Raw genomic sequence first — 25431 nt, forward strand, 5'->3', positions numbered from 1 at the left:
TTTATAAAAAACTGACTCGTTCAAGACAATACCTGAGTCTGAGAATCACCGTCAAACTACTGGAAATTGTTACGACCTCAACTGATTGTACATTCAGTCTCAGTCTCAATCCAAGTTCCGACAAAGAATTATTGAGGGGAAATCTTCATAAGGGTGGATATTCCAAAGAAATTTCAAAATTTCAAAATAGCGGTTAGACTGAAATTTTCATCGTTTCAGAAGAGTGAGATATAGAACCCCCTTTTTCCAAACTCATACACAACAACAAACTCTAAACTGTTCACAGTCAGCATAAAATCTTTGTTGGGGTTGTATTACCGCAAATTCACTTCAAACGGCGTAAAATTTGATACTACAGATCTGCTAAGTGAGAAAACCTTCGAAACATTATCTGAATTTATCTCAGCCTTTTGTTCTGGTGATTCATCAACGGGTGTTCTAGAAGTAATGGTGGTTATTCTATCAGGCGTTCAATTTCACTTTCATTAATTTAGTAACCTCATAATGACAAACCATGCTTCAATAAAAATTGAGGCAAGCTGTCACTTCCAGACATCGTCAAAACTAAACATAGTCAGTTATTCGAATTGGTAGTCAAAAATTCACAGATTCCACATAATTCGTTCCTAATACTGATAATTGAGTGAACGCAATAAATTGACTTGTGTTATATTTGATAAAGTTGACAATTAATTTGCACCACGGTTTTGTTCACTCTTTGATCTGCTTTGTATATTGTTAGAATACCACTCGAGTTCCAAATTAACCAACGAAGGGCAAGAATTATCTTTCAAATGAATATAGACCAGTATTTTTGTTATCAGTCGTGTGATATTTGGAATATTCCAACATCTTCAGCGATTACTGTCTCCGAAATAATATTAAGGAGAGTCAACAAGAGTCTAGAACTCTTACGCTTGATACTCTCAAGGTCCCTGTCGAAAGAAATAATGTTTCATCAATTGAATTGAATGAAGACTGTGAAAAACTGTGTTGTACATAATCTTCATTCTTCAGCACTTCATACTTCAAAGAACATGTGCACATTCTAGACATGAAACGTTTCGTACCTAGTACTATTACTTTTGTTTTACATTTCCATAAAAATGCGATAAAAAGTTGAATGACAACTAAATATGCAGAATCAGTCAACATACATTCACAAGGAAAAATATTACTGAAATTGCCCTCTTCGATTTCAATCACATCATGAATGCTTTCGATTGTAAAATACATAGTTGTGGTTCATTTATAGATTCTTCAAAAGCATTCGACACTGTGAGTCATAAACTTCTGCTTCAGAAACTGTAACGATTTGGCGAGAGAGAGACTGCTAAGAAGTCAATTCATTTACAGCTGCCAAGTAGAATTTGAGAAGTTGTTGTTGGGGAGACTGTGAGTGAACTGCGATTCATCGAGCAAGGTACCCCAAGGATCAATACTCGGACCCTTTTTTTCCATTTTCGCAAATATAATATTGACATGGACTCATATAGGACAACGTGGTGACATATACGAATGACACAAATTTCTTTATCGAAAAGAAATCATTTGAAACTCAGCATTACTAAAACTGTGTTGATGAAGTTCACAAAAAATTCATATGTTTAAAAAAAATGTTTGAAATGTGTTTTTTTCGTCAACCAGATATCGCACCCCTACGAACGACAAACCTCAGAAGTCGAAACTTAGGCGAGCTAAGGATAACGAGATCTTACCTTTCAAAGTGTGATTCCTGACACGGATTTTCTGTTTTTATATGAGGATGACGATTTTCATTTGGAAGACTGGCATATTGAGTTTCACATGTTACTTTATCAGCATAATTTAGGGAAAACTATTGGATACTCGAGCTGCTGCCATCATCGATGGAACAAAAAAACTTTTCGTTTTTTTTAGAAAATGGCTTGAATGTCTTGAACGCTGAATTCTGTCGATTGAATATTTTAGGCTATAGGCGGCTTCAATTATTCAGTGTTCATTTCGACAGTGATATTTTGTTGAATAATTTGTTAGATTACATTATCAACTGTCGATTTGTCGCTTCGGAGGATTTTAGATGTCGGTGTTTTTTTATGGAAAAGTTAATCAACGTTCCGCGATCATTAGGGAGTCGTTAATCGTAGGTGAATTCTCATTATTTCACTAGTTTTTGCAGGTTTGTTATATTTCATGCAGCTCATATTTCTCTAATGAGTTCACAAAAATCATAAATATAATTTTCTAGGGGTTTATATATCTTGGAGTCATCCCGAGCAATGGAAATTACTCGAGAGAGAACTTTTTTGTAGACCTTTTCAGGATGTACATTACTGTAGTACATTATTTTGATCTATGTCGTAGGGTTCAGCCAGCGTTTGCAATGTAATCGCAAAAAATTTGTTTATTTACGACATCACATTAGAAACCTCTAAAATTATCAGTGTTTCTCTATGATATTATGCATGTTATTTACTCATAAACCTTCTTCTTGAATCACTTCATCAATTAAAAAACCCACATCAAAATTACGTAGTTACAAAAATTTAAGCATGTAGTGATTCGCTGGTCGCGAATCACTACATGCTTAAATACTGAAAAGCATGTAGTGATTCATGATCGCATCTTAAGAATATAACTAACGGAGTAAAGACCCGTTCCAGGAAGTTCAGTACTCCGTACAATCCAGCAACCGACCTAAGTACCGCATAGCTGAATTTGTTTTTGTTCATTTTCTTACTTTCCGTTCCTTCCACGTGAGCTACTCTCAGCGAATATTGTTTAACTCAGGTGTTTTTGTCATTAGTATCAGTTATATAAGTGTTGACATATATATGTCTTAAGGGGACAATACAGTTTACTTCCACAACTCTTCTTGAGTTCTGTGCACTTCAAGGGAAGGGCACGGAACCCCCAATCATTTCCAATTTTTCCTGTTAAATTAACTTACTCATGTGAATGAATGAGATTTATATTATATTGATATTGTAGTCTTTCTACATCGTTACTTATCAAAGTTCATCTTCAATTGGTTACCGTTCTTCCAGACTAGATTTCATATATTAAATTTCTCTAATTTCTTCATTTTGAGTCAGGGTTAAATACTTCAATCTATTGGCGCTCGTTAGAGTAACACCCAGTATTTGAGGAACTCACTCCTCTCTCCCTGTTCAGGCTAGCTGTGAGCATAACCATTAACCCCACCTTGTTAGCGTAATCATTTTATAATTTTTTATGTATTTTATAACGCTGATAAATTTATTCCGTGACACAGTTGATTACAGTCTCACACGTACACCACATATTGACACACTCTGCGAAAAATTACGTAAAAACTGTTATGCAATGAGATTCTTATCATTTGCGAAACGGAACTTGAACTGGGGTTCGAACTGTGAGAAGGATTTTCATTTTGCTAAATCAGTACCTAGTTCGAATAATCGGTAATCACTAAAATGGTATGGATAAAGTCATATAAGAGGGCTTTCACAGAACTGAAACTGTATGACCAGATACACTTTTTCATCGAATCAGCAAATTCATAATTATCCAACTCATTTTGGAAATTCACTAGTACTAATATCACATCGAACAACCATTCACCAGAGAAACCATTTCTATCTTGGACCAAAAATTTCAACAAATCAGATGAGATCATGATAGCATACTAGGGACTATTCCTTGGACTATTAGGGTATTTTGTCCGTTGATGATTTTTGATAGGGCGCTTTGTTTCGAGGCAAAAAAAATTTCGACAATAATAATTCATTACCAAAAATAACGTGTTATATGTCTTAATCTACAAAAACTGTTGAGAATGATTATTACCCCCCGCTCGGATGCAAGAATCCAATTTTCCCTCATCGACTCCCGAACTCTTTCAAAAACACCTTTAAATTTTTGCCGCATGTTTGATAAACACCATGTATAAATATTTTAGAACCAAGATTGGATACCTTTTCAATTGATCAGAATTACTGCTCTTTGGATGAATTACTACACTCTGGTTTTGTTAATTTTTTTACAAATACCAATCACTTTGTATTTTGTTTTGAACTTTTCAAAAAGTTAAACAAATAGATTATTATTAATATTATATTTTTGGGAAAGGAAGTTTTTGGCTTTCTACTACTCCATCTGATACAAAAAAAATGGATGAGAGAATCTTCCAAAGAAAAGAAGGAAGTAATCAATTTGAAAATGGGTAACGCTATGCATGGATGTGTAGATCATGCAAAGAAGTAACTTTCAGACACAAACTGAAAGAAAGTCCTCCTGAAACAGCTACTTTCATATAAACATTGAATTACACGAAAGAAAAAAATTCTTTCGAAACAAATACTTCTATATGAACACTGAATTATACAGAAGATACTTTTCTCTATTCAGTTTGTATGTCAAACATTTGTTGAGGAATAAGAATCAGATATCATTCACATGAGTTCTACTTTGAATGAATGGTAATAAATTGTACTCACATGTATTTGTTTCGAAAGAATTTTTTTCTTTCGTGTAATTCAATGTTTATATGAAAGTAGCTGTTTCAGGAGGACTTTCTTTCAGTTTGTGTCTGAAAGTTACTTCTTTGCATGATCTACACATCCATGTATAGCGTAACTTATTTTCAAATTGATTACTTCCTTCTTTTCTTTGGAAGATTCTCTCATCCATTTTTTTTGTGTCAGATGGAGTAGTAGAAAGCCAAAAACTCTCTTTCCCAAAAATTAATCATTCCTAAAAATATAACCCTTTCAATTCAAATTAATATTATAATTATTATAACTCATCACAAGTTTGTATATTTGTTGGAGATTACATGGCATTAGACCTGAACGTTATTTGGAGCCTGAAAACGTGTTATTTTGAATTTCATTTCAGGATTCATGGTTTTTCAGTTCATCATTGGAATACTACCGGTACAGTTCTGTATTGATTTAGTATAAAAAATAGTGTATTCTTAAAAAACATAAAAAAAATCAGGAAATGGAAACGGAACCTAAGGTAATACGTTCTATATATAGATGTGTCCTCTGCTGATCTTTTTCAGAGAAAAAATGGAAAGTCTGTCTGATAAACATGATTTTTTCTATGGACATTGAATCATACAGAAATTAATTCCTTACAAATTGTACAATAGTTGAAAAATATTTGAAAATATTTTCCAATATTTCTGTTATTCAAAAGTATCGAAAAATTACATCACACAATAATTTTCAGCTCTTTCAAATATCAGGAATTGTTTATGTTGACTGGACTACTAGGAAAATTTAATATTTCACTTTCAGAGCCATACCACCAAATAGGGTTAATACTATTTACGTAGCCTTCGTCAAGTCCTGAAAGCTCCCACAAATCCAATTAGTTTAAACTATGGATTATATGAAAATGTGAAATAGAGCGGAGTGGCGGTATCATTTGATGGATTCAACACCTTAATTCAATTTCTACGAGATGAATTTGAATATTAAAATCATTATTTATATCATATCTGCAAAATTTCACACATCCTTCGTTATATGGTTTATGTAATGTGAAAAATTCTCTTTTCATCATCGGCAAATTTTTTGTTTCAGTAAACATAATATTGTTATTGATATTGTTGCAGAGCTGGAGAAAGGGATTCCTCTCGCAGCGCAGGCAATTCACTGCGCAGAGCTGGAGGAGTTGCAGGAGTTGCTCCATTTCCCTGAAGAGGTTGCCCTTCGCCTGGCTGATACTGAGTACCAACTATTCTATCAGGTATGAAAAAATGTATGATTGGGAATTTTGGTTTCTTAATCAATTTCGAAATATAATCGATTGGAATATGTGTTCGAAATGTGTTTTTCCGTTAACTTATTGTCGAATGACAAACCATCGATGTCAAAACTTGTGTGTGATAACGAGGTGTCACAATTCAATGTCTGATTTTCAGTATGGAGGACAATCGTTCACACTACCATCAGGCGGCTGATATTACGAATCTCTCAACAAATCTTACAAACTGTAAAAATAACATATGATTTGTGAAGAAAATAGCATCAAAATAGAAGAAAAAATAATGTGAGATATCTAAGGCGTCCTTATCTCATTGTGAGAAAGTTTCGGGAAAATCTATTACACTACCTTGATAAGGAAGTCAGTTACCCTTTTCATAAAAAAACGATGTAATGATGCTTGATCTATACACCAAAATATAACAACAAGGAAAATCATTCACCGAATCAGGACTTAAATTGAAATGATGAACATTGGAAATAATGTTTTTGTTAATGTCAAAATCATTTGTAGCTTCACGTGGAAAGAAACGTTGGTCGTATTTTGAGCATATATATATATATATATATATATATATATATATATATATATATATATATATATATATATATATATATATATATATATATATATATATATATATATATATATATTTACCGGGTCACATTTTATGTGACAGGCACTATCTGGTTTGTTGAAGGAGATACACAAAAATGTTTCATACAAAAGGTTTAGGAGTTCATGAGAGCTATAATTTGATATAATTTTTAAATATACAGGGTGTTTGGTGTAGGTGCTGCAGACCAAAATTCCATTTTTTTAAATATAACGCCCTGTATATCATTACATATTCAGATGCTACGTTAAATTCTGATATCATTTCATGTTTGGTTTATATATATATATATATATATATATATATATATATATATATATATATATATATATATATATATATATATATATATATATAGCTGGTCCCCAGGATACTTCTTCGAGACACCACATTCAGTCTTCATTCGGTATTTAAAGAAGTGTTTCAGAATCCACTTTTGTGCAAATATCCAAACAGAACAAGGCCAACGAGATTAGAAAATGTATCTAATTGAAAAGAGTAAACGATTTCTCTGAAGAATTTCACCTCATATATTCTCCTGTATTCTATATTATACGTCTGGTAAATATTTCCAGTAACCCTGAACTTTTTTTATTGAAAATTACTTTTTCGAAAATAAATTAGAAAGTAGTACTTTGATTTCATTATTTTACAAAAATTGGCTTTTCGTTTTTATTCAATTTCTCAAATGAAATGAAATTCCTCTGTCTGGGATTCAATAACCATGTGTATACGTAATGTCATCATGAAAAGAGCAGAGTTATCTTTCCTACAGTTTTTTTTTTTAAACAGATGTAAAGTCGTGCTGTCATCACAGGGATGAGGACTTGTCTTTGTTATCAAAAACGGTGCTGATGTGGTGATGAGACAAGGGTTCTGTATCGAATATTGAAAGTAGACCATCTTTTGGTGGTAGTGATATAAACTTTTCCGCAAGTGCATGGTACTCCCTCAGCTGATAGGGGATATCTTTTACCTTTCGCAGATCCGAGGCTTTGTTGTATTTTCTTAGTGGGCCTGAACACTGCTTTAATTTTATGCTTTCCCATTCTGACTGTAACCCTAGGCATGTACGGTAGAAATGCACGTGCATCCGTTTCACTTTCCTCCCTATTTTGACTAATGAAAGTCTTCAGTTTCATGGCCTTGTTGATATCGGTTACACTGTATTCATTCGATCTTAAAGCCACTTGAAGATGCTCCAATTGCTTCTTCTCTCAAATTGCTCCACGAAGAAGTTGGCTATCAACGGGCTGAATGGACTTCCCATCGCTACGCCGTCTAATTGCTCACACAAATCTTCTTTCCATTGGAGAAGTAACTTCTCGTGAGGCAGGCCTTGAAGAGTTCGACGATATGACTAGGAAACAGGTTGACTATCACTCAAAGAATATTTTAGCGCGACACTAGTGAACAAGGACACAACTTCGAAACTGACCAGATTATCTATGGCTCCAAGGGTATATTCTTAATTTTTCCCACAAAGTATGTTGAGTCCTTGACGTACGAATTTGTTTTTCCAACATGGAGCTGGAGAAGCGATGCTAGGTGGTTTGACTAGTTATATGCAGGCGAATCCAGTGCGCTCACTATGGATCTCAACGGAACCTCTTCTTGGTGTATCTTCAGAAGACTTAGAGCCTTAGCTGGACGGCTTCTGTTCTTAGAATGGTCTTCTGGATAGTTTCCGAAAATACTAATGATTTTTTGAGCCGGTTCGCAGCCTTGATTGTGTTGGGTCTCTTTTTAGGTTGCCGAAGCTGGACGGGTCGAGAAGTTCTTCAATTTTTCCGATGTATTCTTCTGTTATCAAGAGTGCCGTGGCATTTCCTTTGTCAGTTGGTAGAATGGTGATCTTTCCATCTGAGTTTAGGTTTTTCAAAACCACAATATCTCTTTTTGGTATATTGCATTCTGGTGTTCGGGTCTTGCGTAGAATATTCGCTGTCTCAATGCAAATTTTCTCCGCTTTCATCCGGTAGAGTTCTGATTGCCGCTTCCGTATCAGCTATAATTTCTTCATTCGGTACCCGCCGCGGAATGACCGGGAAGTTACCACCTCTTGCTAGAACTACCATTTCATCTTCCGTGAGGACCCGATCTGTTGGGTTCACGACTACTCTGGACCTGTCCAAACATGGGGGTTTTGAGGCTTTGGGCACTGTGAAATTTGTAATACTTCTTTTTGTGGTTTTCTCTTAATCTGCCTCGTTCACTCCTCATGTTCGGGTAGGATATGCCATCCAATTTATTCCAGTGTTCAGGTTCCATTCCATTGCTGATTTCCAGGTGTATTTTCAGCAAGGCAATGTCCACCTCTGCCAGTTGATTCCGTGTATTGTGAATCCGTTCTCGTAGAAAGGCTCGTTCACTTTTTAAATAGATCCGAATCGCACGAGCTGATCTGATAGTTCGCTTCAGCTTTAGAAAAGCTGGTATGATATTTGTGACCCCACAGCGGCATAAGAACGCCAATATTTCAAGTGAGTGTGCCTTTCTTTTCCTACCTTTGTCCAGATGAATTTATTGTTTCAGTGTTTCCTTCCATTTGAGGCGTGTGATGAATTGGTTAAGGCTTTCGTGGCCGAGATTTTCAGTGTTACTATATTCATTCGGGTTTGAATGCCGTCGAAGTTTGGAACTGCATTCCAACGTTTCGCCATCACGAGTGGCTGGCTTCTTCAGAAGTTTATTCATCTTGATGTTTATTCACCGATGACGATAGTGTTTCGTGTGATATTTCATATTAATAATTTTCCATATATTGGATTTCAAAAAATTCGTCCGTTTTTACTAGCTCCATATTTCATAGCTTCATAGCTCTATATACTGTATCGTGGTGTATACTGATTGATAGCGAATTTTATACTCTATATATATTCATGCTATTCATTTTTTTCAAATTTCTATTTCTCGCCTCTTTTCAGCTCATTACTATATGGTGTCGTTGAGTGATTTTCAACAAATGTTTCTCTACGAACTCAAATGGAACCCACGCGCTGTCGAAACAGCCCGAAAAACTGACGAGGAATTTGGCAATAATAGTGTGGCAATAATAGTGTCCGATGTTGGTTTGCGAAATTACGTTCCGGAGACACAAGCCCCCCAATTGATCGATCTACAGTAATCCAGGACGAGCATTTGGGGACCCTGGTGGGGACTGACCCATCACAAACGGTGCATGGGATGGCGGAAGAACAGGGCGTCAGCTCCCATGAGGTTTTTGATGGTTTAAAACGTATGTGAATGGTCAAGTAGCTCCAAAGGTTGTGCGCCACGATCTGAACGATCGACAGAAATTGTCACGTTTCGAGGTGTGTTCTTCTTTGCTTTTGCTCAACCGAAACGGTCCTTTTTTTAATCGGATCGTCATGTATAATAAAAAGTGGATTCTCTACGATAGTAGTAGACGATCTGGGTAGTGGTTGGACACCGATGAGCTACTTTTACTTCCAGGGACTTTCTAAAGGCAAAAACCCATCAAAGAGCCATTGTTACTGTTTATTGCAACCAGGCTAAACTATCACAGCAGTGTCCCATTGTGGGAAAATCGATGAAATGTACCAAAGATTGCATCAGCAGTAGCTGGAATTGATCAACAGTAGAGGTCCGATCAAAATAATTGAGCCTCACCCAGCATAGTTCCCAGATTTTTCGACAACCAACTATCATCTTGTTAAGCACTTTGATAACTTTTTCACCGGTAAAACCTTTGCCAATCAGGACCTGACGATAACGGCTTTCGTCGACTTTATCAAATCTCGAGCACGCAATTTTTAAGCTGGAGAATTGATGAACTTGTGTTACGCACTCACCCAAATGGCGCTTATTTCTATTGAATTGAATAAGTTCACTGGGATATTACAGTTCAAAATAGACTCCTAAAACGGACAAAACTATCAAAATAGCTCAATAATACATTGTATAGCGTTTCCATATATGATATCTGTTTCGATTTCATGATGAATGTACAAATGAATGGAAAAAAGTGATTTTCGTGTATCTCAATGTTCATATTTGTTTCAAAAATACTTTTTCCTTTCATGTATTTCAATTTCCATATAGAAATGGGGGCTTTTTCCTCCAGTTTGTGTCTGCAAGAAACTTGAATTAATGTTATTACGTACTGTCATCGATAACATGAGGAGATTCGTGACGTAAGTCGTAATTTTATGAAAGAATTCAGTGTTCAACTTGAAATCTTATCCAAATTGGTGCTGAAGAGGCAATAAGGCCAATGCCTCATTTTGAAACATCAAATGTCTGCCATTGAGGATGACAGTGTTCCATGTAAATAAATTTGCACCTCTTTCATTGTGTAGCAATCCTGTGAATGATATCTGATTCAAGTCCATAACGAATTTTTGGCTTACAAACTGAATAGAAGAAAGTGTTTTTGTAAAATTGAATGTTCATACAGAAGTATTTGTTTCAACATTTTTTTTTCTCGTGAATTTTGAAGTTTATATGAAAGTATCTAGTTATTTCCAGAGATCGTCCTTTTTCAGTTCGTGTTTGAAAGTTACTTCTTGGTAAAGAGTTCAATTCGAAATCATTTGCTGTCTTCTTTTCTTTGAAAGATTCCCACATTTTTTGTATGAACATGGATAAGTAGAAGACCAAAACCTTTCTTTCCTTAAAATTATTCATTTCTAAGAATATACCCATTTGGATTAGAACAATGAATTATGCTTTCGATATCTAATCATGATCCATTAATTCATGCAAAATGTAATCATGTTGGTATGAAAATCCTAATTAACAAAATGAAAAACTTCAGAAATTGAACGAAACTAATTCAACGTTTTGCATTCTCAGTATTCTAACAGAGATAAGCAGAGTCCAAGTTGATCTTCTAGACACATGCAAGTCAAAAATTGAAAAATTCAATATTCAGGAGCTATATGGTTTTATAATTGAAAAAATCAGTCGAAACTAGTCCGCGTTGAGGATTAGCGAAGTATCACCTTTTAACTTGCGATTTCTGATACGGGTCAGACGATACCCAGTGAATACCGATCTTTCCATAGTTAGAATTGAACCAATTTCTACTCATTCACGAAGTATGAGTAAGATTTCACTTAACAACCGGCTACCATTTGATCATATGAAATATTGCATACACATTATCGAAACAGTTTTGTTATCATCCTATAAGATATTTAAAAATGTTGTTTTGGTTTCTGGGTTTTGCCGTGGTCTTCTTTGGTTATAATCTCCAAACATTTCAACCACAACTGCGGCAGTCATCTCCGGTGGAGTGTTCGAAGTACTCTTCTTGACATATTAGTTGATTCGTCACTAAAGATAACTACCGCAGTTGCAGTGAAAACGTTTGGAAACCAACCAAAACATTGATGCCAGCCGTGGAAAGCCTACATCCCTATATTTTTTTAATTGTTAACCGTGGTTAAAAAAAATATAAATGTCACAAGCACATATTGGAATGGAGAACCCCCTCCTTAAAAATTGTTTTTGAATACAAACTGCGAAGATTCCGCCCTCATTTAATTATGAAATGTCTGTGGCATAAAATATCTCGTCAATTTTCTTAATTCCGCTCCACTTTATGAATTTTTCAATTCAATATCCTCGACTTCCAGATATCCAGACTGACAGAGACAAAAAATGTATGAAGGAACTCAATATTGTATTTACGTAATAAGCCATGTGCTCAACAAAGCATTGCTCATTTCATTTCATTTCCATCTAAAAGTTACTTTGAGAGAATTGATGACATTGATGGAAAAGTTATTACTGGCGAAAAAAATTGAAATGTTTCGAATAATTTCCTGAACTGAAATTTTTCCAAGTTCCTTTTTCTAATTTCGTAATCATTGATTATGAGCGAATATTACTTGATGATACATACAAATATTTGTACATATGAGTAAATTTGTCAAAATCTTCAAGTAGTAATTGTAGACTAGAAACGATTCTCGAAAATATATCGAAACACTCCTTGTCTGTGACTAGCTTTAACAATTTGAAGAAAAATTTCACTTGAGGATTCATCATAAGACTATAAAAATCCGATCTGTTTGGTTTTCTGTTTTTTATTTAATTTGTGAATAATGAGCTTCTTTCATGATTTTTGGTTTACAGTTCATTTGATAGTAATTTAAAATTAAATAACATTGGACTTTCTTTCCGCTTTCTAAATACCGTTCTCCTCCCGTAGACAATCATTAAAAATCGGATTTTCTAGGCCCGTGACGTCACAGGCCTAGCCTCAATTCTTCTTCGATTGACCAATAGGAAAAATACAAATAATCAACATTGCCAAATCGTAAAATTCACGAAGTGTATAAAGAGTTTCGGATTTATTCGTAATTCAAAGTAAAATCACAGTCACTTTAGACAACTAAATCTAAGAAACAAGTGCAAGGAATGCGTTGGGAGAGAAAATTGATTATACATGGGATCCAAATAAGACAAAACGCAATAAAAACGTTATTTTCAAAATATCTTCAGCAGTAGACATTTTTATGTTGATATCACAGAAATGGAAGTAAGTGTATATAATCCCGTCAACATTTAAATAAATGAAAAAATCAGAATGGAAATGACCTGAACTGCCTTTTATAAAAGGAAAAGTTCTTTAATTAGAAAATTTTAACAAAAAAATCGTATGTTAACAGTTGTATATTCACACCGAGTTGACTACAATAATAACAAAATGACGTCTGTCAAATTGGATCCCTATATTTTAGTTCTGTGATTGGATATTGAAAGCCAATACACTTGGCTGTAGACACAATGAATTTTATTGGTTAACAGACACGCGGCCAATTCAAACTCTCACTTCTCGAATTGTTCTTTTTTCTGCAAATATAAAGTAATCTTGATACAGATTAGGCCTGATAAGTGTAATATACCCTTAACTCGATCAGCCTGTAAGCAAACCGGTAACGTTTTCAATAGCATGAAACAAACCCATTATATATATATATATATATATATATATATATATATGTATATATATATATATATATATATATATATATATGTGAATTGGGTAACTACGTTCTCAAATTTCGCAGTTTCTCTACACAAGGATCTCTCCTAATATTCCCGCGCGACATATATCTCCGGATATGCAATTTCTTCAAATAGCTCTGGAGGGTTAGTGAGTGTGCAAAATGTGAGGACCGAATGTAATCAATAAATTCTGGTTGAGAATAACTAGTAGATGAATAATCCAAATCTTGGCTACTTAATTTTTTGTCCATTTTCCCCCCTTCTCTCATATTTGTTAACAAAATCGATGGGATACATGCACTGGTAAGAAAATTCGTGTATTGGTATAGATATGTGGATGATATCCTGGTATGTTTCATAGGGACGAACAGACAGTTGACTAAGTTTCACATTCATCATGGAGATGGAAAAGGACGACTCTATGAATTTTTTTGACTTGACAATAACAGAAGTTAACAACAAACATGATTTTTGAATTTATCGTAAACCAGCACATACAGATATTATCATTCATAATTCGTTCCCCACCGTATCGGCACAAAGTAACAGCATTCAACAGTATGATCCACAGAGTGATAAATGTTCCTTTGTCTGAGGCGAATTTCAATGAAGAACCGAATATAATAAAACAAATAGCCGTCAACAATGATTACGATAGCAATCTAATACATTCTTCATTATCCAAAAAAAGATATACAGCCAAACTTTGAAAGAAGTTTATCCAATTCGAAGAGAAGAGGATAAAAGTTCTTGAACCTTAACCTACTTGGACCAACCCACTACAAATATTCCAGATTTCCTGCACAACAAAGGTGTAAATATTGCTTCCAAAACCAACAACAACTCAGGCATGCACATTAAGAATAACATAGATAAAAGTTCAGTTTCAGAGAAATCGGGAGTGTATAAATTACCATGTGGGTAATTTCCGTTGTTTTATATAGGTGAAACTATAAGAACGTTCAAAGTCTGCATGAAAGAACACACAAAATGAGTTAGCAGAATGGAAAAATAAATTCCACATATGCCACTCATTTAATCACTGAGGGACATGAGTTCAACGATGAATTGAAGCCCCTACATTTCCAGAAGAAAGATTAGAAACTCAATTTGTTGAAGAGTATGGAAGTAAATGAATGCAAAAACTGTAAAATATCTTATGAACGATCAAACTGAACTGAATAATTCGTTATCATTGAATTTGTTGATTTCCAGGTGAAAATGAATTTATACCTGACCTTTACAAGTAGATTCATTCATTAGAAAGTAGGTATACAAGTAGGTGATATGTTGCAATTCAGAAGTGACTTAGGGAAACTACTGTATAGCGAAACACATGTTGCGGTTTTTATAGAACCCTTTAACGTGAAAATCATACAGTAAACTGTAGTGATATTTTTTTACATGCAATAAAGTTATTTCAATGGCGATCAAGCTATAATTTACAGTTCCTTATAATTTTAATTTGTGGATAGTTTTCTTCTTTCTGGGAAAAATTAAGCATTACTAGCACAGTTTTTTTTCACGCTTGACGGAATGCAATCCTCTTTTCATCCCATACATGACTTCTGGAGGAAATTTTAACATGTCCTGTAACTAAAAGTCTCACTCCACGAATGTATTCAGTGTGATTCATAACAAAAAATCAGGTAAAATTTGTTGAGTAATAAATAAATGTAATTTATAATTGCCATAATTGAATTCAAAAAAAGTTTAACCATTTCACAGTAATTATTAAAATATTTGAATGATTCGTTTCAAAACTTATATAACTTGAACATTTGAAAAAATTTGATATGAAATTTTGCTGAGGATTCACCGCGAAAAATCCAATAGTATATACAAGTGAGTTTTCAGATCCTGATATTAAGTTCTGTAATGGTCGACAGAAGTCGTTCACCGATTGAGTTATTGCGAGTGTCAGTTAGTAAAGAGCTGATGTCGACACAAGCAGATATTGAAGGCTCTGTACTTGTAGCTTCTAAGTGGAAAATTTCTTGCAAGTTTGAAGCCTTCACATCATACTCATCAGCTATGGATTTCAATTTAATGAGATTTGTTTCGCTTTCAACCATTTTTTTTCAATATTTAACAATTGCTCCCACGTGTATAGAATTTTCACCAAATAATGTTTTTTCATTGAAATCAGTGTTCCTCCTTGTGGATGAATTCAGCTCAAGACCACTTGATGTATGATGAGTCCAAACATACTCTGCTATTCCTGATTGGCTGGTTCTCCTCACTGTGTGTGTTTCTTTTGCTCGGCAATGCGAACTTTCAATGGCTCTTAGTTTCACTGCACTCGCAGGGTATCTACTAAATGCAATTCTTGAAATCGTAGGTAGATAGGTAGGTCTAAAGTGAGTGGGTCTGTTCGACCCTCCACCGTAACACACAAGGGTTTATTGTGGCTCACACCTATTCCTTTTTTTCGTAGTCCGCGTTTGGTGGCCTGGTTTCCGAGAAGCTGCTAAAGAGTGCAAGTACTGGTTGTGGCGGCTTCTCTTTCTTGTGTGGCTCTTACTGTCTTCTAGCCAAAGTCTGTTCCATCATCACTTTGGAGTAACCATTCCGTTGAAGATCATTTTTGATAATATGCCTAGTTCCTTTTCGAGACCTTCCTTTGTATCACAGAGCCCGAAAGCACGGTCTACTAGAGTCTCGATGATTCCTCTCTTAGTCGATTGATAGTGGTTGGAATCCTGATTCAGATACTGTCCCGTGTGAGTTGGTTTTCGGTATACAGATGTTATCATTTATTGTTGGTCCTCTTCACCAATACGTCTAACAATGGCAATTCGTTGTTATTCTTCAATTATTCTTTTTATTTTTTTATAGATTCTTTCAGGAATTCCAAATCAATTTATATCATTTTAGACAATGGAAGTCCGAACTAATGAAATGCACTACGATACATTGTCAATCATCTTCAAACAAATGTAAAGAATAAAATTTGAACTACTGCTACCTACATCTAGAAATATTTTATTTTCTAGTGTGTGTTCAGAATAAAAAAATTTAAGCAGTACGGTGAATCAATAATATTGTTGAACAGTTTGTGGATCAAACAGATATCGAATAATTTTCTTCTAAGCCCAAAGTGTTCTAATTTATAAAATCTTAAATTGGATTCATATGAAACGTAATGCCGTTGTCAATGAAATCTGTAATTTGGAGTGTTGATGAACTTTCTTTGAGTATTTTCAATTTTTATGGTATGGTTGATATAGCAGCGGTTTCATATTACGGAAGCGTATTCAAGGTTAGGTTTTACAATTGCATAAAATTCTTAGTAACCATCAATTAAAAGGCAGAAAATGAGTCATCTGAAATTTCGAGATGCAAAGATACATCTGACAAGTTAGGTTAAATATATGGGAATGCTACTAGAGCCCAGGCTAACCAAGAAAGAATTGGTGGTTAAATTCATGAAAACATATCAGTTTAAATCTGTTTAAAATCTGTCTTTCATTAACCAGCTGTAGCACCCCTACGAACGACAACCCTCAGAAGTCGAAACTTGTGCGAGCTAAGGATTGACGAGGTCTTACCTTTTAACGTGTGATTCCTAACACGGGTTGGGCGATAGCAAGTGAAGAACGATCGTTCAGACTAGGGCTGGAACCACCGACCAACACGGCAGTCAATTCGAGTGAGTGAACAAAGCACCCACGCCGAACCGCTTGGCTATCGACCGACCACCGACTGTAGATATGCATCTATGGTCTGTTGCCTAATGATGAAACAAACGACTCGTATCATCTATCTCTCTAGTTATTTTTCAAAATAATCCTATTGTAGGCCGTGTGTGATGGATACAAATATACAATTCGCTTTGACCGTTAATCTGATGTTACCAATCTGCATAAATATATCGATGTAACTCTGTTGATACATTCAATTTACATGGCATAATTATGGTAGTAATACCACTTCCTCTGATAGCCACCTCTAGATGGATCGATATCGAATATTGGAACCCGTTTAACATAATTTTATAGATTAATACTACAAAAGCAAACCAGATTTCAATTATGAATCCAATTTGCCAATACGATCTGACGACAGGTTATATTACTTGAATTTACAGTGGCTTGTCTCTAATTATTCATAACCACCTAGTTGGGTTATGATTACAGGATAATGGAAAATTCTTGCAATAATTAACTCACTACTTACATCGATTACTTGATTTCAAATATGCATTGGAATTCCATCTATTTTTTGTCAAGAAATGAAAGTCATAAGGAATTGTGAAATTTATTTAATTTTTCCACATTTCATTCGATACTATTTGCAAGACAATATGAACATGAAAAAACCTTTCTGTCGATTTTAACTCGTAGATTGTAACATACCAATTATTTAAAATTATATTTTTACGGATCTAGGTTTTCCCTAAGCACTCTACAGTACTCCAAAAATCATAGCTAAAATTTTGACAGTTATTTAAATTCCATATCATCTGTTCATTTGGTTCATTATAATAATTCAATGATTGCGCAAACAAACTAATGTCAAATATTGAAATATTCTTCTTCTTTTATTCGGTCACAGTGTTTGTTTTAAAAAATAAAAAAAAAGTTTTTCCGTTAATCAGCTGTCGCCCCCATATAAACGACAACCCTCAGAAGTTCAAAAACTTGTGTGAGCTTAGGATTAACGAGGTCTTACCTTTTAACGTGTGATTCCTAACACGTTACTAGTTACCGATTCACAAAAACACGTCTCGTGATTTTCAGCAAATCTACATGAATAAATGATGAGAAACTGATTTTTATTGAAAATAAGCATTTTGTTTTTCGAAAAACAAAGCAAGTTTTGATATACGTATATACACAACTATCATTTCGTTAGTCTCACAAACAAATTGATTCTAATGTTTTCTCAGAGTTCAATTGGAAATATAATTTTTCACATGTCATATTTTTTACAGGTTCCACCTATTGACTATCTCCGTCAGGTAACCTTGGACTTGGGAGGAGCTACAGGAACATCTGCCGAAAGTCTTCCTGGTAACGCCTCCGCCACCAGATCATCAGTTGCTACATTAATAAAACGATTCAACGAGGTAAGTCCTTTTTTTCTCGGATTGTTTCATTTCAGTAATGAAGAGATCAAGTATATTCGAAGTTGTGGATAAATATAATTCCGAACAGTACTAAAAAGACATGGACATGGAAATTCCAAAAACCCACGGCTTTCAAACTCGAAAAGCAACGACACTGAAAACCTCAGCCGTGAAAGTCTAAACCATTTTGTCAGTACTAAAAAGAGTTGTGAGAATGAAAGTTGTATTTTTTTATATCTTAGTTCGATCCAAAGAATTTTGAGTTGCCGTCTAATCGGTCTTATCAAACTAATCCATCACAGGGAAGCATTCTGTCGAATTGTTCAACTAGTTTTGGTCTGGCTGATGCTGAAAATAAAAATTTTCGTAGATGATATCAATAAAGACTTGATGTTTTTTACCACTTTTATTTGTAACTGACGTTACCGCAGTTTCGTCCTATACGAACATTTTCGAACATTTTCGTCCTATACGAACAATGGGTTCATTACATCAGCCCTTATATACCACCCCTGTAGGTTGGGGTGCTTAGCTTGATTGAGTACCTGAATTTACAGTTTACAATCAAGCCAAGTACCTCTATTAGTACCTACAGGGGTGGTATATAAGGGCTAATGTAATGAACCATTGTCAGTTTATTGCATAAGTTTGAAAATGTCCGTTTAGGAAGAAACTGCAGTAACATTAGTTTCATTTCTCTTTTCTTCGTTATAATTTCCTACCACGTAGTAACAGCTACATCCATCAAATTTTCTATTACGTAGTAACAGCTACATCCATCAATTTGTCAATAAAGACGTAATTAAATATGCAAGGTTTAAGATTCACAGTCATTGTACCACAGATTTTAACAATTTCTAAAGAATACAGAATACTAAATGTTCTTCCTCAAGTCAAGGAAAGATGTGAGCTTTTTTCTTTCATCTCTAGAAGTTGAGAAAGTTTTCATGGAACTCTCAAGCTAGATATTTGGAATTTTGTATTCATACAATTCGTTTAAAATGAAAAATATGTTTTCCTGACAACCTGACAACCCCTAAGAACAACAAATAGAAAATGAAGATTTTTGCTGGATGAGTTGACGAATCAATAAACTGTTATCCATGTTGCGAGCTTTGATCCTTACTACAAGACCCTTACTACAAGCATCTCACAAAAAATGATAGTCTCAAAAAAACATCTTTATGGAAAATATTTCCTAAACTATGCTTGAACTATGAAAAAATTCATCAGATCTCATAGTGAACAAAGCTACGAAAGGGAGTGTAGACAAGCCTCAACTCTACAGCTGAGAGCTGTCTCGACTAACTTATCATATGTTGCATTGGTCTCAGTTATTGCCTCTATGGCGGATTCACCATCCGTCAAATTCAATGCATTACTACCCTAGATTTTTCCTTTTCGGCCAGATGTTTTTGCAATTATTTTATTCTTCACATTATAATTTTCAAGAGTGGATTATTTCCAAACCAATCGTTTGCAATTTCTCAATTTCTTTGTAACATTCTACCATAACTGGGGCGAGCTGCTTCCTAAATTTTTCATGACTGCGCCACTGGTGAATTCCTTCAGAGATTCTGTACAATTTTCAACATGTTCTGTAGTGTCAGACCGTGAATAGAAACACTTTTTATCTATGTGGTTTTTGATGCTTTTTTATACCATATTTCTTTAAATTTAGAGAAGTGATTGATTTTTTGCAAAAAAAATGTTTTTGGCTTTCTACTAACTCCATCTCGATACGAAACAATGTGGTAGTCTTGCAAAGGAAAAAAGAAATCAATCAGTTTCAAAAATTAATTATTCACAAAGATGTGTAGACCATGGAAAGTAGTAACTTTCAGACAGAAACTGAAAAAAGGCCTCTCGAAACATTGAATTACTGCTTGCCAATCTTAATGGTTCTGATTAAGCCCTTCAACTGTTACAAAATCCACAATTTCACCACTAATACAAGATGATGGTTCAACTGCAAAACAGCTCTAGATAAAGTAAATCTACTAGCTGAACAATTTGCGTCCCACTCCACAGCCAATCCGATTTTTTAGGAAAGGCACCACCCACTATTTCCACACTGGAATCCACAATTCCGGAAATTACTTTTCGACAGCGTCTAGTCAGGCGTATTTTGGAACAGCTCGATATCGACAAGGCGTCTGGTCCTGATGAAGTGCTCGTCATAGTACTTACAAAGTGCGCAAATGAATTCGCACCAGTATTCTGCAGACTTTTCAACCTGTCTTACAAAAAAAGGGTTTTTCCTTCTTGTTGGAAGATTGCTCGCGTTCAGCCTATTTTCAAAAAAGGCAAGAAAAATCTATGAAATAACTATAGACCAGTCGCCATCAGTGATATCAAAAATCATGGAGAAAGTCGTAAACCACTATATCGTCAAATATTTGGAAGGCTTCAACATTTCAATATGGCTTTCGGAAACAAAGATCAACAGGCGACCTTCTATTGTATGTCACCCATATTTGGAATAATGCAATCAAGAAAAATGGAGAATCAAGAGCTGTTACGCTCGATATTTGTAAGGCCTTTGACCGTGTATGGCATGCTATGGCGTGCCGGATCATTTATGTCTATGGCTCTCCAGCTTCTCGAAAAAACGGAACTGCAAGTGGCCATTGATGAATATCTCTCAAATACTTCTACCATCAACGCTGGTGATCCCCAGGGATCCATATTTTCTCCAACCCTCTTTTTATTGTATATCAACGACTTATTGGAAAAAATCAAGAATCCAATAAATTGCTTTGCTGACGACAGCACATTTGTCTCGTCATTCCGTTCGGATTCCAGGACATCGGCTACGGAGGCACATCTTCTCCTGCAGCAGAAGGTGGTTGCATATCTCAATGAGGATCTAGAAGTGATTTTGAATTGAGGTCAAAGTAACCAATGGACACCAATGTGTCTTGGTACAATCATATCGCTGGAATTGCAAAGGCTGCTTCTCAAAAGCCTGGAACACTTTTCCGAACCAGAAAACTATACACACCTCAGCAAGTTTTGATGCTATATAAAGCTCAGATCAGACCTTCTTTGGAGTATTCTTCTCATGTATGGAGCTCTGGCCCCAAACATACCCTGAAGTTGCTGGATTCCATCCAGAAAAGAGCCATCCGCCTGATTGGAGACGCGAATATTACGTGCAACCTTGATTTCCTGGAACATCGAAGAAAGGCTAGAGATTTTTCTCTCATCTATTTTATTTTATTTCATTCAAGAGCGGTGGGTGGACTGGGCTGCTCACCTTTTTGAGGTTCAACTTAGTACACCTCGAACTTCACTATTTGAGAACTCTTCAATCTGAAGAACTGCGTTTACGTGGAATAAACGTCCTGAGAAGGTTTTTCCAAATGGATTTAATCTCCAGCGATTCAAATTCAATGTGTATCGCTACTTTCGCACTTGCACTGCTCTGAGAGTACTAAGGATTTTCTTGTAATGCTTGTATTTTGTCCTTAAAAAAAGGACGCTGAATTATACATTTGTATTTCAAACATTGTATGTTCATTCTTACAATGTTATCCAGATTGCTACCGAAAGCCCTAAGTCAAATGTTTTAGTGCTAAACATCGGATGTCTACCAGTGAGGATGACAGTGTTCCAAGTTGAATTGTCTAGAAATCCTGTGAATGATATCTGACTCGACTTTGACGAATACAAACGGAATAGAGAAAAGTGTTTTTCGGAAAATTCAGCGTCCATATAAAAGTATTTGTTTCGAAAGTATTTTTCTTTCATATAATTCAATGTTTATATGAAAATAGCTATTTATAGCTTTACCTTTCAGTTTGTTTCTAAAAGGTACTCCTTTGCATGATCGACACATCTTTGTGGAGAGACGATTTTTGTAATTGATTGCTTCCTTCCTTTCTTTGGAAGATTCCCACATGTTTTGTATCAAGATGGAGTTAGTAGAAAAACACAAACCTTTTTTTCCCAAAAAGTTCAGTGACTAGTTTCTCGTTGTTAAACGTTGAATTTTTAATGTAGTTGTCTTTATTTGCCCCTTCTTCATATGAGTCTTTATTATTTCAAGAAAAAATTGTTATTTCTGTTATCGCTCACTTCATCTTTGTCACAACATCAAAATTTGTTGCACATCAAAACTAATTTTTCATTTTTTCCAAACAACTCCTCTGTAGAATTCTTTAAAACTTCATATACAGAACATAAGACACTATTTTTGTTTCTTCAATATGAGATTTGCAATCCAATAGCACTCAACTTTGAAAGCTTGCTGCCATGTCTGATTTGATTGAATGGCTTTGGAGAAACTGAACAATTGGATTATGTATTGTCCGTTAAGTAATTGCCCCATCAATCCTGCTTTGCTGGATTCGCAGTATGGAGGATTCAAATTGGAAATACACTTTTCTCGAACAAATTGAAGTGGATGTAGATATACACGTGCAACCAAAAATTCTACTTCTCTCAGTATTACCCTATGAAAAAAACCGAAATGAGAACCTCAATAGACAATTTGTCATCAAAATCAGTCTCGGATTCCTTAACGAACCCAATCATCTACCATTGAACTAACTCAAGTCTGCTAAACACACAAATGGTTTGTCAGACTTCCATTCATTACACAGATGAACAAATGAACTTAATTGCAAGAAAATCATCCGATCTTAGCGATCCTTACAAGACAGTCCTAGACGTCGTTATTGTTCTCTTTCGAGTTCACGCGACTGAATCTGGAGATCGCGAGACAAAGAAGAGACAGAAAATGGGTCCTCCGACCTTTATCTCGGAGACATGTGATGTTTCTAACTCGTGACAGTCAGGGAGTTTGAGGGGGTTCACAGAAGAACAACTTGCGTTGACGTAGATATATTCACAATACGTTGATTATTGAACGTGATTTTTTTACTACTAACATGTTACAGATATATAACAAACTAGCGCATCTCTTGTGCTTAAATGTTCATATACAGCTTTTCAAGTCAAGGAAGAGACTTGAGAATTATTTCTCACTCGCTCTCACAGTCTTCTAAAGAACGCACATCAAGTAGACGGGTCCGAAATGGAATTCAGAAAGCTATTCCTAAATTTGACAAGAAAAATCGAACATTGAAAATATTTCATCAATAATAGCAGGGGAGCCCACGATGCAAAATGGGGATTTACTCGAGCTTCATTGAGACATATTAGGTTGCAAAGCTTAGATGATAAGAAAAAAAAAGTTATATAATATATACCTTTTCATCGATGGGGGAAGCGGCAATAGATTTTTAAATATGTAAAAAAATACTGTTGCATGGACATACTCGAGCGCGTCAGATATTGATAGCATCCTACGTATTTTCAATAATGTTGGTATGTTAATCTGATTGTTTGCATGATGTGGGTGGTTGTGCGTATGGGTTAAAAGTGAAAAGAAAAAATTGTAATCGAGCGCCTCAGATTTTCTAAGGGGGCGTTAAGTGCAACAACAAAAAAAGATCTCTTTCAATAATCTGACGATTTCGATCTGACGCAAACTCGCGTCCATTATTATAATGTGCAAAAAATATTCGCCATTTTAAAATACTCAAGCGCGTCAGATTAAGATATATATGGTTAATCTTTATGTTTTAGACGTGCTGTCTCATAATCTGACGATTATCTAGAGGGATTCGCTTAATCTGACAAAAACAATATTTTTTTTATTTTTTTCAATTCATTGAACTCAGTTAATTGAAAAGCCCAGCAAGCAAGCATGCAAATAAATAAGTGTATGTTTTTAAAGTAGAATACTTGTATTTATGAGCAAATAATTTTAAAGAAATGCTCAAAAAATTTCAGTTTCTTATAATCAATTGATACATTATCGAAGAAGAGAGAAATGAAACTTTTACCACTTTTATTTGTAACTAACGTTACTGCAGTTTTGTCCTATAAGGTTATTTTCAAACTTATGTATTGAATAAGTTTCAAGAAGTGCTTATATATTGTATAATTTTGAAAATGTCTTTATAGGATGACACTGGAGTAACGTTAGTTACAAATAAAAGTGGTAAAAAACATAGAAAGTTCATTTTCTCTTTTCTTCATTATGATTTCCTACCACGTAGTAACGGCTACATCCATCAATTAATTGATTAATTAATCATCATCTCCATCTTCATCACGAACGAGTCTCTGTGATGGCGTCAAGGCAACAGAATTCAGAGTGGGGACGGAGTGAGAGAGTAATAGATAGAGAAAAAGTGAATAGAGAATAGAGGAATAGAAATTCGGAGAGGAAAATATAGGTATCACATAGCTGCACGCATTAAACTTTATCAACGAATTTTTATTATTTCGGCTAGCCAAAATCGTCAGATTATATATTTTTCGTTATCCCTGAATTATTTCCTTCAGAATGAAAAAAATTTGCTACGCTCGAGAATGTCGAAATGACGTTATTTTTTTACAACTTTGCTGCCCTCCCTCTTTCCTTACGTCACTCTCAAATTGTCAGATACTGGAATATACACTTTTCAGCAGCTAATTAACTCAACCTACCTCAATCTGACGTGCTCGAGATTTTTTTTTAATAATCTGATCCTTTATCTCTCACAGGCGGCCTCATATATGGGGCTCATATTTGGTGGAGGTACTTAACCGGGTACAAGGTATTCCCCTGTATATTAATCTGCCGCACTTTAGTAAATCCCGAAATCCCCACTTGGGCTCCCCTATTGTAAATAATCAGTACAATAATCGATATCCAATGAATAAATGAGCCATACATTCTGGTTGATATGAAATTATCTTTTACTAACAACTCGATCCAGAAAATTGGCTCATTTAAAAAAGCGATTTATTTCCAACAGGTGTACCAGTTACAGGATATGTTATTATTACAGAGTATATATGGAATGAATATTATAATGGAATATAGAAATGTATAAAAGTAAATGCTAAAACAAAGTTTATATATAAAATATTCATAAAAATGGAATTTCAAAGAGAAATGAAAAATTAAGTATATAACATAAAAAGTTACAAATCATGCAATGTTACAGTACTGACAAAAAAGTTATAT

At 34.8% G+C, this 25431-nt stretch overlaps 1 protein-coding gene across 4 annotated transcripts in view; it reads left to right on the forward strand.

Annotated features, from left to right (window-relative positions):
- The window catches only part of LOC111505101 (1-phosphatidylinositol 4,5-bisphosphate phosphodiesterase epsilon-1), a 702515-nt gene that overhangs the window by 490483 nt on the left and 186601 nt on the right, over positions 1 to 25431 (forward strand). For all 4 annotated transcript variants that reach the window (XM_074172786.1, XM_074172785.1, XM_074172787.1 and 1 more), the window contains exons 5-6: positions 5585 to 5718; positions 18270 to 18404. In XM_074172786.1, coding sequence (XP_074028887.1) covers positions 5585 to 5718; positions 18270 to 18404 — 269 coding nt within the window. The remainder of the gene's footprint in view (positions 1 to 5584; positions 5719 to 18269; positions 18405 to 25431) is intronic.

The sequence above is a fragment of the Leptinotarsa decemlineata genome, unplaced genomic scaffold (genome assembly GCF_025532065.1).
Source record: "Leptinotarsa decemlineata unplaced genomic scaffold, Ldec_3_MD MMD2_tig00000199_RagTag_RagTag, whole genome shotgun sequence".
NCBI classification, from domain to species: Eukaryota; Metazoa; Arthropoda; class Insecta; order Coleoptera; family Chrysomelidae; genus Leptinotarsa; species Leptinotarsa decemlineata.